At 40.8% G+C, this 20,040-nt stretch overlaps 1 protein-coding gene across 1 annotated transcript in view; it reads right to left on the bottom strand.

Moving 5' to 3' along the window:
• The window catches only part of tmem163a (transmembrane protein 163a), a 341,502-nt gene that overhangs the window by 309,701 nt on the left and 11,761 nt on the right, over positions 1–20,040 (bottom strand). The window contains 2 exon segments of the mRNA XM_028806568.2: positions 9,360–9,435; positions 9,437–9,480. Of these exon segments, the coding sequence (XP_028662401.2) occupies positions 9,360–9,435; positions 9,437–9,480 (120 nt within the window).

Genomic DNA, 20,040 nt, shown 5'->3' with positions numbered 1-20,040 from the left:
AAAGCAACTGATGAATTCACTGCATTACTCCAGCCCTGAGAGATTCTCTTACGTTTAATAAAATCTCAGTTTTAGACTTGAGAGGGTGATGGATCCCAAGTGAGTTTACCTACCTTCTCTAAACAAAAAGAGAGTAATACTGCATTCACACAGCTGTTTAGGGACTGCTTATATGGTGAACATCTCAGCTGAGTGATTACTATCTATTTTTTTAAATCACTTCTGGACCTGCTAAAGAGGACATCATACAGTAGGTTGTCTTAGCCTAACTTGGCCAAAGTGACCTCAGGGCTAGAACCAACCCTAAATGTGGCAGAACAGCACAGTACTGTTATTACTTTTACCTGCTTACCTCACTAGTTTATTGCGCTGTTATGATTAAAGATGGACATCACGGTGGTGCAATGCATGCTCCCTGACAGTAAGGAGACCAACGTTTATGTCTCAGGTCTTCCCAGAGTGGAGTTTGCCCTATGTTGGTTTCCTCTACAGTCCAAAGACATGAAGGTTAAGTCAATTGGCATTGCCAAATTGGCCCTTGTGTGCATGGGAGTGAGTTCACCTTATGAGAGATGAGCGCCCTGTCCAGGGATTGTTTCCTGCTTTGTTCCCAGTGCTTGGTTAATCCACAACCCAGGAAAAGGTGAGTTTACAAACTGGACGGATGGATAATAAAAACTTTTAGTCTGCAAACTTTAATTTTATGGGGCAATTTCATGACCTCAAAAGAAGTATACAATTGTGGATCTGCTTTGGCTCAATGATTCTTCAGTCAAAACTAAAGAGAAAAAAAGCACAATGTGCATAACAATGTGGTTGATGCAAAGGTGGGGTGGGGGGATTATTTAATTTTTATGTTTTCAAGATGTCCAGTGTCTGATAGCATCATCTGAGTAGGAACAACCAGAGTACTAAGTCGACACTCCAAAAAGTGCATCAATGTCACGGCACACTGGCTGTATAACACATGTGACCCTGGGCGTATAAAATAGATATTGTATTATGCCAGATCACTCGCAGCCTTGACTCAACCAGATGATTCATTCATTTTGATTTGAACGCCACAACAGTAATGCATCGAATAACTGCAGCATGCCAGGGGACTGATGGATGATGGTGAGCTGTAAACCACAATGAAATGCAAGGTAAAAATTAAAGAAGTGAAACCAGACTTCATACTGATTGTATGTCAGACATTACTCAGTTCACCTGACCTAATAGACCAGGTCGGAAGTATGTTAGCAACCAGAAGACAGTCCCTAGAGTAATATGGCATGGTTTTGCATGAATAATAATGATTACTTCCATTTATTAATTTTCTGATCATAATAATTTATTTTTACAATCATTAGAATTGCAGTGTTACTAGCAAGGCAAGATGCAACCCGAGTCGGAACACCCGTTCCTCATAGAGCACAATCACTCACACAAACAAGAACTCACAAAAATCAGGCAAATTTAGAATCACCAATTAACCTAATTGCATGTTTTTAGATTGCGGAAGGAAAAAACATACCCAAGCGTATAATATGTCAATTTTCAAGAATTGTTTTTGCTTTACCCCCTCTTGTTTTTCAACTCTTTTGAGGGTTTTGTTAGTCCATGTCTTTAATTAGATTTCAGTTTTCATTTAATTTTCTAACTGCAGAAATTATTTCATAACGTTACCATTTTGTCAGTAGTTCAATTATCATTGCCAGGCTATGGCCACACAGGGATGGCACTGACCTTCTTACTGTTGTGTCAGTGATGTCACATGTCACACACTTCCTGTTTATCCAAAATTACAGATAAAAAAAAAACAAATCCTTTGAATGTGATTTTAAGATTTAGTGTTCCTGGTTTGATTCTTGCTGTAGACTACATTTTTGCTTAGTGTTTTTTGAATAACATACAGTACATCTATATCTAGGTTTTCCAGTAATCTAAAAATTAATATTTAACTCCTGATTTCTTATTCCTTCAACCTACATATTTATTTCTGGGCAGAACTCACTTAAACTCAAGACTTCGAGTCCTCAAAATGTCAGTAGTGTTCTACCAACAAGGGTACATGCAGAGCAAGAAATAAGGGACCAGAAGATGAGACGTAGTCAATGAAAAATCAAAAATGCCTAAGCCAAAATAAAAAAAACAAAACTGAAAAGCAATGGATAGTAGCTAGGAAACTGTAAGATCAAAATGTCCGTTTGTGACAGATAGGGTGCGATCTCGCTCCCTTGAACCCTCGGATCAAATGCCACACACCAGATAAAAGTCCAATATTTTGACTTTTTATTATAATAATGGGCACAAAGCACCCTCCTCTCCTCATTACTCATAAACAATAACAATATTCAATAAACAATCAATCCTCCACTCTCCCGGACGCATTGCCACCCTTCCACCCAGCTCAGCTCAACGACTGGGATCTCTCACAGACCTTTTATATTTCCTGACCCGGAAGTGTTTCCGATCCTTCAGTCCACGTGACCTCCTATCACTTCCAGGTCAGATCAAAAGTCCCTCTTCTACATCCCGGAAGTACGTCATTCCTCCTGTCGCTGTGACTAAGACGTACTTCCGGGTTATAGGGCACGTAAGAGTCTCCTGGGCCTCCCTGCAGAGTCCTCTGTTGGCTCCCAAGGTATCCAGCAGGGCTGTAAAGGAAAACTCCACTGTCCATGATTGCCCTGCTGGTATTCGGGGCACCTCCATGCTGCAGGGAGAGCTCCACCTGGTGGCCTGGGGGTATTGGCCAGGCTGACTGGCCGGCCATATTCCACACTGTTAAAAAGTTTGCTTTTCAGTTTGCAATCTTGGACAACCAGAAAGTGCTAAATGGTGATCTTCATACTAGGCAAACAGAGACACCACACACTGCACACCTACAGCCATCCCATCCTGGCAATGGGATAGTAACCACAAACAATGGTCCAAAAAATGGCTGTACAACAAAGTTTACAATATGTTTAGCCCCTTCAAAACAGACAAAATAAAATTCTCTACAACCTAGAAGATCCCCCACATGCAAAACATATACAAAAGCATAAAAGCAAACACAGAAAATTTTCAAAACCCTTCCAATTATAAGAAATACATGGATATTGCTGTGTTTACAAGTCATCTGTTGTATACGTGATAAGCATTTGGCTCCCCACACCAGTTCAGATGTCATATAGTGAGACTGAAAGAAAGGTGAGCATAGTGCATCAGCCAATGGAAAAATGCCACCACATTTGAGCTACTCGTCAACCTCAGATTTTGCCAGTTACTCTGTGAAACACTTCAGGTGTAACACCAGGCACATGGCGACCAAACACTTAAATGTAGTGTTCAGAGAAAAGAAGAGAATCTCTTGAAGATGACAACAAAAGTATTTCTCCATTAATGACACGGACTGAAGAAAACATCCAGGAGTTCCTTCAGCATCTGTCCAGACATTTTGCCCAGTTTGTTGCCTTTATCACCTCAAAAAGAAGCATTATGGGTATAATTTTGTCATATCTAAAGGCATCTTTGTAGGTTTGACTGAGGCTAAAAGTTAATTTCCACAAAACGCTAGCAGTTATCTGATGGTGGCAGAAGTGTGTCTTACAAAGTAGGGGATTGTCATTGAAGGGAATTTGAATAAAACCAGTATTATGTGACCATTGACCCCAGTCTTAGAATTTATAGACTGTAGAGCACCACTAAAGATTAGTCATCAACTATCTACCTATCTGTAGGTAGGCGGCACAGACACAGCACATAGAGAGCACTTTTGACGTGTCTCCTGGCTGCTAGAGTTCACTGGCCATGATGCGTAGCCACTGGCAAGACTCGGATGTGGATTCTGGCGGAGGCTGACAGGGCAGACCAGGGGGAAAGAGTGGCATATGGTTTGTTTCTGATTCTGGGTGAATGGAGCATGGCGGAGTAGGAAAAAAGGAAGAAGCAGCTGAAATCGCATGTCACTGCCAGACATCTGGGCGGTGTGGTGGAAACAGCCATTAAAGAAATCAAAAAGTCCTTTTAAGGGCCACCTCACTAGCAGTCAGTGTAAAGTGACTAATTCCTTTCTTCTGCCCTCACACCCCTGAGTCGTTATGATATTCTCTTTCACTAAAGCCCATGCATGTGTTGTCAGTCCAGTGGCAGCAGGGAATATCTTTGTGAAATAATGAAGTGAGTTTCCACATAATGAAAGAATATAAGCAGTCGTAAATGTGAATTTTTCAGTTAATATCGTCTGGTTGTCTACAAACAAAGACAACAATTCCTATCTGGGCACCAGCACTCAATAATTTTAATAACAGCACTTGACAATGACTCTCCAAGGTGAACTCACACCCTTGGGGCTGAAAGGTCACCATGGAGGAAGATGAGCGGCAGAGTCAAATCCACAGCTGGCCTCATTGTAAAATGGCTGAATATCCCAACACTGTTTTGCTTTTTGCTTTCTTTCCCTGTTTAAAATGACATGGTTATGCTGTTGTGCAATATATGTGTAATCTCAAGAGGTGGATAAATTGTCAGTGACATTTTTTGTTTGAAAAATGCATGTATTCGTTAAATTTTAAGACATTTCTTAATAATGGTAACCTCTGATACACTTCAGTCAGTCAGTCATTGTCCAACCCACTAAATCCTAACACAGGGTCACAGGGGTCTGCTGGAGCCAATCCCAGCCAGCACAAGGGCACAAGGCAGGAACAAATCCTGGGCAGGGTGCCAGCCCACCACAGCTGATACACTTCACCTCCAGTATAAAAGGCATGTTACTTATTTTTTTAATATACAAAATATGCTTCACTTTAAAACATATGGCAAAATAATATATATCACAATAATGAAGAAATAACTTTGACTTGAAAAATACCAGACTTATCCTTTAAGACACCTTGAAAATATTGTTTATTACACAAACCATGGTCTGCTGTGTATTCCCAACTTCACACAGTGAGAGATAAGCTCATCAGTCTAACTGAACAAGAAGGTTAACTGTCTCCAGGAAGTGATAAATTGATAGAAATGAAAACCAGCAGCCATGTGGGAAGCCATGGAATACTCAATAGTCAGGGCTTCAAGGTAGCAATTCATCAAAAGTACCAGTAGTAGCAGCATGGCTTGTAGATGCAAGTCACTTCAGTTATATTGTATCTATCCCACCACCGCCCTTACATAACGTGCCAGATGTGAAGTTGCAGTAAAGTGTAACCATTTACTTCAGATATTGAACTGTACTCACATTTCTCTGTTTATTTTGAATATCTGGTGGCTTCAAAACTAATTATTTTGGTTTCTTTTACCTCATCAGTACACATCAATAGTAGGATCAATTTAGGATTCACAACGCTACACGAAATTGGCCCTAGTGTGTGTTTGGTGTGTGGCTTTGTATTTTTCCCCCTTTGACGGACAAGCGCTATGTCCAGTGTTTGTCCCTGCCAATGCGCCCTATGCTAGCTGGGATAAGCTCCCAGTCCCCGTCCCATGACCCTGATTGGATTAAGAGGGTTAGAAAATGACATGACATGCAAATCCCTTTGATCATTATGAGCATATATAGTCAAATCTCTTCCTCACCTTCATGTTGATGGCCTTGTAGGTATCAACATGGTGGTGTGAAGTATGGTGTATGACCGCTCCTTTTCTAAATTGCCAAAAAGAAACATGAAGGTAGATTTATTTGTAACCATTTGTAACCATTTGTAACCATTCCTTCTCAAACAGTAGCGCATTCTGATCCAAACAGTACACATCACTAGGATCCTTTATTCTTTCATTTTTTCTTCTAGCCTGTTGTTGCTCACAGCCCTTTAATTATGCAAAAGTTTTTTTTGTTTTACCAAACTGATAAATCCATTATGTTCCCACTAAATATCAGTCAAACCTAAATAAAATGACAAGTATAAATTGGACTCTTTTCAGAGCCTGTAGCCTAACAACTCAGAAAAAACTCTGCAGTATCACAAATGCAAAAAGTTTATTGGAACTGAAATCCAAACTAGGGAACCTCACAAGGCACAAGACAGCAACTGCCTTGGCAAATCACTGTGCCGGGAATTCTAGTATATGAGTACACCAAGCACACAATACATTGGTGCTTTTGTCTTCTGATTATATAAGTAGGGAGGAAACAGAGGTTACAGGAACTACCAGTGACGTGCGGTGAGGTTCATGGCTGGTGAGGCGCTGACTCCTTCAGAGTCAGATTTACAAATATGTGAACCCAAAAGAGTAGTTTATTCACTATTCAAATGGCAGCCAGCATAGCATGCACATTGACTACTGGTAATGTTTCATATCTCATCAGCATTCTTTACACACACACAGGTAAGGCACAATATTTGACTAAGAAAGAACATTACATTTATAGCAGCGAGAGAAAGCGGAGACAGCACATTTGTTCTGCACCCTCCATATGTTCTAAATTTGCCATTGCAATTCCACAATTCATACTCATTCAATTCAAATTAAAGTATAGAGTGGTGTACGTAAAAAACGGATTTCAATTTTGACCTTAATTGAAATATTTCGTCGCTTTTTTTTCTGATGCTTTAATCAATTTTAATACAGACTACTAAACAAAAGGATAACAAGAAAAACAAAGAATATTTTATTTAAGGTCAAAATTTAGCTTTTAAATATTGGATTGTTTTTTTTCTTAGTCTGATCCCATTTTTTATAAAATTGAAAACCGTTTATGGTCTTACCCTTATTTGTAAATGAAGTCCATGTGTCTATCCTTCTCCACGAAAATCTCTGACACTTTCTTGTAAAAGTCCTCCTTATTTTCCTTTAGTTTTAAAAATCTTAATCTTCCATTTTAGCACTCAGTAGGAACACAAAATAAAATAAATGGTCCACTGCAGTGCACTTGACTTTCTGATATCACTAACTTATAGATCGTCTACGTAGAAGAACAGCAGCAACAAGCACCTGTTGGGCTCACATGCACCCCCTTCAGTGCGGCACAGTGCTGTCTGCCTCACCTTGTGCCTTTTTCACCTTGGTTTTGTGTCCTATAATCAAGATTAAATATGCCACACACATTCATTAAAGATATTAGCCACACTGTGGAAAGTCAGGGTGTATAATAAACACGGTGTACAAACATTATAGTGGCAACATACAGAGAGACAGCAACAGGTATGCACCAATTGCATTCATCATCCCAGTGTGTGAGGGAGAGCACCTCACGTTTCTCCCCTGTATTTGAAAAGGAAATAGGCCAATTAGCGATTTTTGACTATAAAAATGATCAAAATTATTGGAATCATAAAGAAAACAAATTTATAGCACAGACCAGTAGACAAATTTTATGTTATTATTATTAATTTTTTCACTTTCCATGATTCACCTGCCTCCCCTGACCGCACGTCCCTGGGAACTACTCATCAATCCTCCATTCATCCATTTTCAAACTCGCTCATCCTGAGCAGGGCTGTGGGGAGGCAGAGCTTGTTTAAAGCACATTAGGGGCCCATGATGATGCAGAGTTATTACAGAAAAACAGTGTGGCTCGGGCTTGTGGGTTTGGAGTGCGTGCTGCTCCAATACTGTGTGGCCCTGGAGCGTTTAATGGGGACATTGGCTGATCGTACATTCACGTGCAAACACTATCAGTTCAGCGGTTTTTCTCATTGACACTCTCCGGGTCTGCACCCACAGAGTGTAAAGGAGCCTGAGCGGGACAGAGACAGAGAATGAAAAAAGAGATTAGGATCAGAAAGAAGGGAGTAAAACCAAGGAAGAGATGGGTGTGAGAAAGAGAGAGAAAATTGAACTAAAAAGAGAGAGGGAGAGAAAATCAAGAGAGGAAGTTTGTGAAGAAAAGGGCAGAGATCAGGAGTATAAAGACAAGGAGGCAAGGAGGACAGGGGTCAAGAGGTGGTCCTGTGGGGAGCAAGAGGAAGGGCAGGTTGTATTGAGTATTGAGGGAGCAGGGGCAGCTAAAGGGCTTTGAGAGTCATCCTAACGGACGCCAAATGATGGTGGTGGGATGATGGAGATGATCTTGGGCATCCTAGCAGTTGATCAACAGAGGCTGCCGGGAGACGCAAGCTATTTCAATGGATGATTATGCATGCAAAGATTCATCCCCACTGTGTGACCCGATGTGAAGACAGAAAGAAGAAAAGGAACTACAGCTCAGGGGAAAAGAAATAAGAGCAGATTTTATCTCTTTGGTTTTATACTTGATTTAAATCATTATTAGAATTTATTTATATGTTTATTGATGACTGATTTTAACTTCCACTATTATTTATTTCAAGGAGAGAACTGCACTGCACCTTATTCATTTTGTTGGGCACTGTATGAATAAAAGCACATTGAGGCACCAACCTTTGTTATTTTGTGTCGTCATTGCCCTACCCATCCTAGTCATTACTATAGATGTCTTAGTACAAGGTAATGCCAGCTGCGGGCACCCAGCCATCACAGAGCCCGTCCCAGCATGCAGCTTGCGCAAGGAAGAAACAACCCCTGAACTGGGCACTAGTCCACATACAGTAACTAGATGACCCCTAACAGCCATTCTAGGGCCTGAACTAAACAAATAAATGTGCCTGCTGGAGTGGATAGCCCAGTCCCTGCTCCACTGTCAGTTTTTCTTTGCTAGCAAACCTTTGTTGGGCTTATGGCTCTACACTCACTTAGCTCAAGCAGGGGGTGACCATTCAGTCCATTGGCCCCTGTCCATGTCAGGGTCACTTCAGATTGCTGAGATCATTCACAATGTCATGTCAAGAGCCAGCAGTAGATACTCTACACTTGTTAAGCAGACAGCAGAGACCTCCTTTAAGATGCCATGATTCAAAGGCTCATCCCTCCTTGACAATTCACAGTTGTAGTGTGATACCCTAAAACAAGATTGCCTATAGGATGACCCTTTAATGATCCTTCATTGAATGCCGTAATTATCCCTTGTGCATTCTAAATGCATCCTCATTAATTTATACAAAAAGCTCAAAATTACCTGACATCAAATCAAATCTAAAATGACATGTTTTCTCTGAATGTAGTTTGATGCATAGCATATAAGCACACCATAATCTACTTATGAAAACAGAACTAGCATAACTTGGTAAGAAATAAGTGAGTTTCACAGTGACAAATCCACAGCTAAATTGATCAAGACTCCCATTTCTTCCTGTTTTCTTTTGCCTACTAAACTTGGTGTTCTTCCAGACTTTCCTGCTGGAGTATACAAGGACCATGTGCTGCATAAAGCTATAAAGCATCACCCACATACACATTAAGCTTGATTCTGTGTCCTGGAATTGAAAACAAAGTAAGATGATTGCACAAAACTATTCCACCTCCACCTTTTCAGCATATTTTTGGGGTTTAAATATTTTGACAGAGAAGCTAGTAAGTTTCCAAATACTCACCGAAAGCTGCCACTGCCAGGACTAATGTGACAACAATGGAAGCCCAGGAGACCCATAATGCTTTCTTTCGGTAGCCTCTGAGCTTCGTGAGGCTTGAGCCGCGTGCTGCTTTCAAGCAACCCTGTCAAGAGTCATAAACCATGGGGTAATTAACAGTGCACATCACTCTGCAACATGACTGCACAAAAGATAAAATGGACAATTAAACAGTCTCAGTATATCGACAAGCATTGTCATTAAGAAGAATTATTGTTCTTTCTTTATTTACGTGACCAAATAATGCAATTTTAATTTACTAAACAAGCAAAACACACATAGACACCCACTTAAAATAATTGAGAATTGTTTCTGTAATAAAGGCAGATGATACATTGGAGGAGTTCTATTGCTGCACTTAGACAAAGTACAGCTGTCCAGAAATTAGTTTTTCCAGTCCTAGCTTTTTTTTATAGTCGTTTTCAAATAAATCAGGACTATTGTTTAAAACTTAACATTAATTTCTTTCTTCTATCTTACTGTACTTTAATGATGTTTTGAAAAGAGTTACCATTATTCCAGGTAGCACAGTGATACAGCAGTGTAACCAGAATTGAAAAATAACTTTGAAATTGTGATTTGTGAAACGCAAGTATGTTTAGCATACATATATTTTTCTTTAGCTGAAGCAAGAACAGTTCCTTCAGGCAGTGACTTCAAGTAATTAGAGCAGATGCCTTGTTCACAGATAGTGAAAGACTACGCTATATTGGAGTCTTAGATCGCCTTATCCATACATGGTATTGATCTCAAATGGCACACCAAATAAGCTAAAAGTGTGGGTACTTAAGGTTTGTCAGGATACCTCAAGGCAGAAGCCCCATTGGCACAGATGATGATAACTCTGTGCAAGAACCATGCCTCCTCTCCTAACGAAAGATCAAACTGCAGTTGTCAAGAAACCCCCGACTGTAGAACTAAAACACTATTGCACTGTTCTAATGGCTTCTCTTTAGCTACATTTGTATGCATGATTACACTGCTTTATATATTCAGAGTGAAGTTGGCATTTTACATCAAGTTAAATATATCCTCTCTATTGTATCACATCTCTCTTGTTTTAATATTTCCAACATGGTTTCTAAAAGAGACCTATACAGTATATATATATACTTTATATATACACTCTCCAGGGAGCATGCACCCCCTACTGACACAAACAGTCACCACTTCCAGCATCTGGTTCAGTTCTCCTCCTAGCTGTTATCATTTTTCTCAATATTCACAAGGAAATGTCTTCCAGGCATTTCAGTTTCTTCCCATATCTCAATAACATGTACAGTATGTAAGTTTAAGAGGCGATTCAAGATTTGTTCCAGTTGAATGACTTCACATTGATGTGTTGAATAACCTGCAATGGTCTGATGCCCCATCTAGTGCTGTTTCCTTCCTGGAACCTAATACTGTCAGGGTAGGCTCTGGCCCAGGGCAACCCTGAACTGCATTTAGTAGGTTTGACAAAGTTGTGGTAACTGTTAAATGAAAACTGTGATGTGATAACAAAAACTATAGGTTGGGATGTAATGTGCAACTTCCATCTATTTAACTCAATTCTGCAGATGTGGAGAGCTCTGTTCTGGCAACATCTCAGCAGGACAAGAACTAACCTAATCATCTGACATACTCATTTATGCAACTACATACATTCACATCTGCCTAGCTTAATTACCAATGACTGTAAAATGCACAGTCTGAGGAAGTGGAAGAAATTCAGAACTCAAAGAAACTCCATCTGAGCTAAACTACACAGCCAAAAGTTTGTGAACAACTGATTATCACACCTATATGAGCTTGTTGGACAGCCCACTTCAAACCCATGGGCATTAAAATGGAGTTGGCCAACTTTGGGGTTATTACAGCCTCCAGCCTCCACTCTTCTAGGAAGGTTTTGGATTGTGTCAGTGAGAATGTTTGCCTATTTAACCAAAACTACATTAGTGGAGGCAGATACTGATGTTAGGCAAGAAGACCTGGCTTGTAATCTCCATTCTAATTCAGCTCAAAGGTGATTAGTAGAGATGAGGTTTGTGCAGCCCACTCGAGTTCCTCCACACTAAAGTCGTCAAACCAAGTCTTTATCGACCTGGTTTTGTACAGTCATGCTAGAACAGAAAAAAGTGTTTCCCCAAACTATTGCCACGAAGTTAGAGGAGCACAATCATCTTAAATGTGTTTGTATGTCGTAACATTAACAGTACCCTTTACTGGAACCAAGAGGCCTAGCCCAAACCCTGACAAAAAACCCCAGACCATTATCACACCTCCACCAAACTTTACAATAAGTCACTATACATTCCAGAAGGTGCTGTCCTGCTGGCATCTGCCAAACCCAGATTTGGAACCATGATTAATCTCCCCACAGAACATTTCCACTACTCCAGAGTTCAAAGGTGACGTGCTTTACACCACTTTGGGTGACGTTTGGCACTGCACATAGTGATTTTAGGCTTGTGTGTTGCTGCTCGGCCCATGAAAACCCATTTCATTAAAGCTCCCTACACATAGTTCATATGCGAATCTTGCTTCCAGAAGCAGTTTGGAACTCTGTAGTGAGTGATGCATAAAAGAATAGGTGATGCGCTTCAGCACTTGGCAGCCCCGCTCTGTAAGTTTGTGTGGTCTAACCACTTCATGGCTGAGCTGATCTAGCGGAGCAGAAATGTCTTTTACTGACTTGTGGCAAAGGTGTCATCCTTGGACAGTGCCATGTTTGTCAATGGAGATCAAATGGCTTTATGCTTGATTTTATGCATCTGTTAACAATGAGTGCAGCCAAAAACCTGAATTCAAATAACCTGGAGGGGTGTCCAAGTACTTTTGGCCATATAGTGCATGTACAAACATCACAGACTGTGTTCAGGATCCAAAAGTTGACAGTGATAAACATAGCACCATCTCAAACACACTTAAGCATGGTGACGGGTGAAATGACTAATCCTATCCCAGCATCAAAGAGCTCTTACCAGTTTGCCAGTCCATTGCAGAACCACTCACACACTCAAACATGGCCAAGTTTACTTAACCTGCACACAACACCTGGGGGAAAACATTGGTAGAAATGGGTAGAATATGCAGACTCCAGTGTCCAGCAGTGGGATGCTAAATCTGTCAGGCGTCAGTGCCACCAACTCTACCACTGGGCTTCTCTAGCAGATTAATCCACATAAAATTAATGACTAATATCCTGAATTGTAGAATTATATATACAGTAAAGTAATTACATGAACAGTTATACAGTGCATCCGGAAAGTATTCACAGCGCATCACTTTTTCCACATTTTGTTATGTTACAGCCTTATTCCAAAATGGATTAAATTCATTTTTTTCCTCAGAATTCTACACACAACACCCCATAATGAAAACATGAAAAAAGTTTACTTGAGATTTTTGCAAATTTATTAAAAATAAAAAAATTGAGAAAGCACATGTACATAAGTATTCACAGCCTTTTCCATGAAGCTTAAAATTGAGCTCAGGTGCATCCTGTTTCCCCTGATCATCCTTGAGATGTTTCTGTAGCTTAATTGGAGTCCACCTGTGGTAAATTCAGTTGACTGGACATGATTTGGAAAGGCACACACCTGTCTATATAAGGTCCCACAGTTGACAGTTCATGTCAGAGCACAAACCAAGCATGAAATCAAAGGAATTGTCTGTAGACCTCCGAGACAGGATTGTCTCGAGACACAAATCTGGGGAAGGTTACAGAAAAATTTCTGCTGCTTTGAAGGTCCCAATGAGCACAGTGGCCTCCATCATCCGTAAGTGGAAGATTTTCGAAACCACCAGGACTCTTCCTAGAGCTCCATCTAAACTGAGCGATCGGAGGAGAAGGGCTTTAGTCAGGGATGTGACCAAGAACCCAATGGTCACTCTGTCAGAGCTCCAGAGGTCCTCTGTGGAGAGAGGAGAACCTTCCAGAAAGACAACCATCTCTGCAGCAATCCACTAATCAGGCCTATATGGTAGAGTGGCCAGACAGAAGCCACTCCTTAGTAAAAGGCACATGGCGGCCCACCTGGAGTTTGCCAAAAGGCACCTGAAGGACTCTCAGACCATGAGAAAGAAAATTCTCTGGTCTGATGAGACAAAGATTGAACTCTTTGGTATGAATGCCAGGCGTCATGTTTGGAGGAAACCAGGCACCGCTCATCACCAGGCCAATACCATCCCTGCAGTGAAGCATGGTGGTGGCAGCATCATGCTGTGGGGATGTTTTTTCAGCGGCAGGGACTGGGGAGACTAGTCAGGATAAAGGGAAAGATGACTGCAGCAATGTACAGAGACATCCTGGATGAAAACCTGCTCCAGAGCGCTCTTGACCTCAGACTGGGGTAACGGTTCATCTTTCAGCAGGACAACGACCCTAAGCACACAGCCAAGATATCAAAGGAGTGGCTTCAGGACAACTCTGTGAATGTCCTTGAGTGGCCCAGCCAGAGGCAAGACTTGAATCCAATTGAACATCAATGGAGAGATCTTAAAATGGATGTGCACCAACACTTACCATCCAACCTGATGGAGCTTGAGAGGTGCTGCAAAGAGAAATGGGCGAAACTGGCCACGGATAGGTGTGCCAAGCTTGTGGCATCATATTCAACAAGACTTGAGGCTGTAATTGCTGCCAAAGGTGCATCGGCAAAGTATTGAGCAAAGGCTGTGAATACTTATGTACATGGGATTTCTCAGTTTTTTTTATTTTTAATAAATTTGCAAAAAACCTCAAGTAAACTTTTTTCACGTTGTCATTATGGGGTGTTGTGTGTAGATTTCTGAGGAAAAAAATGAATTTAATCCATTTTGGAATAAGGCTGTAACATAACAAAATGTGGAAAAAGTGATGCGTTGTGAATACTTTCCGGATGCACTATATGATGGCTAGCAGCACTGTACCACAAACCCACTGCCTCAAAGCTAAAGGGACCTGGGATGGATTTCTTTGTAGAATTGGCAGTTTGGTAAGCATATTTCCTGCAGTAAATTCAAATGAGACAAATTAAATATTGATCTCTCTGTCATTCCACTCTTCCCCTTCCACACACACGTCTAAGGAAATCCAAGTAAACCTTTAATGATATCTTTATATCCCATTCAGATATTAATAAATCTACTACAAGCTGAACCCAAAAGGGTTTGACAGTAAAAAATACTTCCTCTCTGTATACAGTATATACTGTACATTGCAGGTAGTATCTGGTGCGTGGCATGGACCAGACCTGGATGGGACACTAGTCCTTCAGGTACACTAATGGACAGGTGCCCACTCAGTCAAAGAAAGCAATCCATTCATTTTCTGACCCACTTATCCATCTTAGGGCTCAGGGGCCACCAATTAACATCCTGGCACAACTGGGTGCAGAGCAGAAACTGACACTGGAGGGTGCACTAGTACATGAAAGGGCATCCACATGTAGATATCCACACTCTGACATACTGAGCCAGTTTAACATGGCCATTTTACTTAACCAGCTTGTCTTTGAGATGTGGGAGGAAAACCCTTGAAGATTCAACAAGAACGTGGCCAATCCACAGAGGTAGTGCTGAAGCTGATATTTGAAACAGGAGCTTTGGAGCTGTGAGACAGCAGTGCCAACCACGGTGCCACCAACTCTCTAATAAAATACCTCTAAAAAAACACTAATAGCTGAGATTTGAACCCAAGGCTCTGGAGCTGTGAGGCTAGATGGACTCTAACCACCCGGCAATGACCTGCTGTCATGTTCAACAGATGGTGATCCAGTTGACTACTGTAAATGGACTGTACCAGTGGCACTAACCTGCTATCATGTCAGCAGTTTGTGATCCAGTTGGTTGCATGGACTCTATCAACATGCAATGAGTAGCTATCATGTCAGCAGATTGTGATCTAGTTAACTACAGGAGATGAACTGTAATAACTAGCACAGACTCTCTGTCATGTCAATACATCATAACCCAGTTGACTACAGTAGATGGAGTGTAACCACTGGCACTAACCCACTGTCATGTCAGCAGTCGGAGTTCTAGTTTAGTCCTTTTATAACTCTCCACATCCCAATTTAGAGGATATTCCAGTGCCATTATGGATGAGAAGTATGCTGCTGTTTGGCGGGTGGAGAACTGATGCCCCTGGTTGCTCTTGAGGTCCTTGTGTGGTGCACCCCCTTGGGGCAAACCAGACACCTCTCTTGACTTTTCCATTTTGTTTTTCCTTACTGTCAAACACAGGGTTGTGTGTGTGTGTGTTTTTGGGGTGGGCATTGTGTGAGGTGGGGATTATTTTTATGATTTTTTATTTGTTTCCATTGCATGAATTTGATATTTTGTTTCATAAAAAATTGATCACAAAAAATGTCTTTAAGTAATTTAATTGAATTCTACTGTGAAATATTAATATGACAGATGATCTGATCAGGTCTCCATTTTTTATAACCCTAAAATCTAGATCTTTCTTTGCTGCTCACCCATCTTTGAAACCACACAAATGAGTCATTTCATTAAGAAGATTTCAAATTGCCCTTTCAGAGTGCAGTATGTCAGTGAAAGGCTCCTTAATTTGAGTATCATGTTCCATTTGTTCACATAAGCCTTTAAAAACCAGTATCTAAGTTATTCCTACTGAGGCCAAGACAAGAACTGAGCAATTTAATGGAAACCGCGTGGTGGAGTATAGATTATTTTATTGTTGGTTAAAAGCTGATTCATTCAGGAAGGGATTTGTAGCTTAAATGCTAATAATAAATATCACAAATGAAACAATGATGCATCAAGAGCATATAGACTGGGAGGCTGGCCATCCAAAAGACACATTAGCTGTTTGGCTGGGATCAAAAAGCTCAAATGATTTTTCTATATTTAGAATCCACAAAATACAATAACAGAGCCTCGATTCAAGGAATGTAAGGTTATATCCTTTGATCTTCAGTCTGCTTTTTCCTTATGTGCTGGAATAAATTGTGGTATTATGTGCTGATCAGTGAGAGCCACTCCCAGGAGGAAAGACATGACAAGCCCACCAACATTAAAAACAGACAAAAATGCATTTAGTAGAAAATACCTTGAATTACTTGAACCTACTTTATCACAAATGTTAAAACCCCTTATCTGTTTGCCCTTTGTCTATTTCAGTGTCATAGGGGCTGGTGCCTGGTCTGAAGCCTCAGGTATAAAGCAGCACTCACCATGGATAGGTCAGCAGTGCTCAAACTAGACCAATCAAAAATCACCAAATGGCCTAACCCAGGGGTCCGGAATCACAGTCCTGGAGGGCTGCTGTAGCTACAGGTTTTCATTCCTGCCAGTTTCCTAATTAGAACCCAGTCCCTGCTGATAATGAAACTTGGTTTTTAACTCTATGCCTTGTTAGCGCTTTCATTCATAAAGACAAATTTTAGTTGCTTGTAGATCAGAGGTCCTCAGTTACAGTCCTGGAGGTCCACAGTGGCTGCAGGTTTTCACTTCAACCATTTTCTTAATTTGAACCCCTATATGGACTACTAAAGCAATATGATTTTTTGGGCTTAATTTTAGCTACCTTGCCTGATACAATTCAGAACCCTTAATTGACGTGTGATGAATATGTAAGATTAGTCAGCCCGCTCGTGTTTCTTTCATTTAAGAAATCTTTCTAAACTAAGAAATGCTGTTTCAAAGTCAGAATTGGAGATGCTTCTTCATTCTTTTATTTCCTCACAACTTGATTACTGTAATGCTCTTTATGGGTTTGAGCAAGACCTCTCTCTCATGTCTTCAGTTAGTCTAATATGCAGCTGCCAGGCTCCTAACTCACGCTAGCCGGAGTGATCATATCACTCCCATCTTGCACACACTGCACTGGCTCCCAGTGTTTTTATAGAATTCATTTTAATTCATTCATTTTGTATGGACAAGCTCCTGAGTACCTAACCCAGCCTGCTCTAACGTTATACTGGTCGTCGGACTCTTAGATCTGGGCAACAGGACCTTTATGTTGTCCCACGCACTCGGATAAAAACCCGTAGGGATTGTGCCTTTCAGTCTGTGGCACCAAGACTACGGAATAGCCTGCCTTATAGTCTGCGTGCAGCGGAGTGTTGATTCTTTTTAAAGAACAAATGAAAACATTTCTTTTTAAAAAGGCCTTTTAGTTCAGTGCTGAGTAGTTCCTGTTTGTTTATTTATTATTTTATTGGTTTTATTTTAACTGTTCTATTTATATTTTATTGCTGTTCAGGGACCTTTTGTCTGTGAAGGGCACTATATAAATAAACTACTAACTAACTAACTAATTGCCTATTTAGTCTTTATAGCAGCTACATTTAAGTTTTAAATGTTGCCTGCTTTCTTAACCAGACATTAGTTAATAATGAAATGCAGATAACCAATAAACCAGCAGCTCTCCAGCTAACATGCCTCCCTTTAAACCTGTGCATATGCATCACAAAGTATCTATGTTAAAAATGTTTAGAAATAAATGGGAGGTAAACTGGAAGGACCATTAAGTTTAAATCTGTTCTGGTTCTTGTAAATCAGTTCTGAAACTCTACAGTGCAATTAAAATTTCTCTTCATTTAATAAAAGAACTAACAAGCCAAACAGTTAAATACCGAGTTTCATTATCACCAAGGACAGAGTTCTAATTAGGAAACTAGTTGGAAGAAAAACCTGCAGTCACTGTGCCCCTCCAGGACCGTCACTGAGGACCCCTGGCCTAACCCGTAAGTCTTTAAGATGTATGATGAAAACCAGAGTCATATGAGAGTTTTATCAGTGACATCTTTTGTAGGCCTCCATATTATTACACTAGATCTGTAAATAGTCAAATGTCCTTACTTTTTTGCCCTAGGTTTTAATGAACAACGTGATGGGCCACCTACTGTACTGGGCACCGTGTAGACCTCTTGGCACTGAGCAGCACACACCCACACTTCATCTGTGCAGCTCTGAAAACCAGCCTTGTAAGACATGGCACATAATGCATTGGGTGTGTCCAGCTTTGTTCTGCTCTGGACTGACATCCTATTCAGGGTTGGTCCAGACCTGTGCCTGATGCCTTAGGCCCAGGAACAAACAATGGATATGTGTGTTCAAAATATGGATGGAGAGATGATTATTTAGTCAGAATATTATGGAGAAGAACTTTAATCCTCAGGTAATGTGTTTACATTAGTAACACAGTAAATCTTTTTTGTGCTTTGCAAAACCACTGTGTGATAGAGTGCTGTGAGGAGGACACAATATAAAACAAAGATTGATTAATGTAAAGAACAGCAGGGATCATTTAAAATGAATCAGCCTTAAGGTGACCATTTATAGTTGGTGTTATTTTCTTTTTCTTTTGATTTTTTTAATGTGGTCTAAGCACAATCTTGAATATGAAATATGTGAGACAATTCTTCTTCTTCATCTTTCGGCTGCTTCCATTAGGGGTTGCCACAGCGAATCATCTTCTTCCATATCTTCCTGTCCTCTGCATCCTGCTCTGTTACACCTATCACCTGCATGTCCTCTCTCACCACATCCATAAACCTTCTCTTAGGCCTTCCTCTTTTTCTCTTGCCTGGCAGCTCCATCCTTAACATCCTTCTCCCAATATACCCAGCATCTCTCCTCTGCACATGTCCAAACCAACGTAATCTCACCTCTCTGGCTTTGTCTCCCAACTTGAGCTGACCCTCTAATGTACTCATATCCTATCCATCCTCATCACATCCAGTGCAAATCTTAGCATCTTTAACTCTGCTACCTCCAGCTCTGTCTCCTGCTTTCCGGTCAGTGCCACCATCTCCAACCCATATAACATAGCCGGTCTCACTACCATCCTGTAGACCTTCCCTTTCACTCTTGCTGATACCCATCTGTCACAAATTACTCCTGACAATCTTCTCCACCCATTCCACCCTGCCTGCACTCTCTTTTTCACCTCTCTTCCACAATCCCCATTACTTTGTACTGTTGATCCCAAGTACTTAAACTCATGAGACAATTACGAAATAATAATCATCATCCATCCATCCATTATCCAACCCGCTATATCCTAACTACAGCGTCACGGGGGTCTGCTGGAGCCAAACCCAGCCAACACAGGGCGCAAGGCAGGAAACAAACCCCGGGCAGGGCGCCAGCCCACCACAGAATAATCATCATGCTTTATATTTTTATTTTCACAACTGAAGCTCTGTTCCACATGACCCTGATGTGCTTAGATGAACATACAATGGCCAAAGGCTGCTCCATGGACATTTCTTTAAGTTCATCACAGTTTAATCTTCTTGTTTTCCATTTGGTATTTAGAGGGTCTGCTCAATAAATTCAAACACCAATCTCTTCAAGTCAATCAAGTCTTCAGTTGCTTTTCCAATATCTGGTCTTATTATGTAGTGTCCTGTCCTCACTCTGGTCTCTGAAAATAAGAACTGCACATTGTGCTTCATCTGCTTGTTGCCACACTCATATCACACAAACTCGTCTCTACTTCCTCCCCTCTTTTCAAAGGCACCAGCCACCTCATGCAGATGGTACTGTAATCTCATCTTCAGGAAAAAAAAGCTCCCATATTAAAATATTCTAACTTCATCTGTCCATGATTTCCTACTTGTGAACTTGCTGGTGTGTATTTACATACATATGGGCTTGGTTTGGAAATGAAATTTGCAAAAGGAAGACATCACTTCCCAGGAGGACTTAA

Source organism: Erpetoichthys calabaricus, chromosome 8, assembly GCF_900747795.2.
Source record: "Erpetoichthys calabaricus chromosome 8, fErpCal1.3, whole genome shotgun sequence".
NCBI lineage: Eukaryota > Metazoa > Chordata > Cladistia > Polypteriformes > Polypteridae > Erpetoichthys > Erpetoichthys calabaricus.
This window is presented reverse-complemented; position numbering and strand designations above follow the sequence as displayed.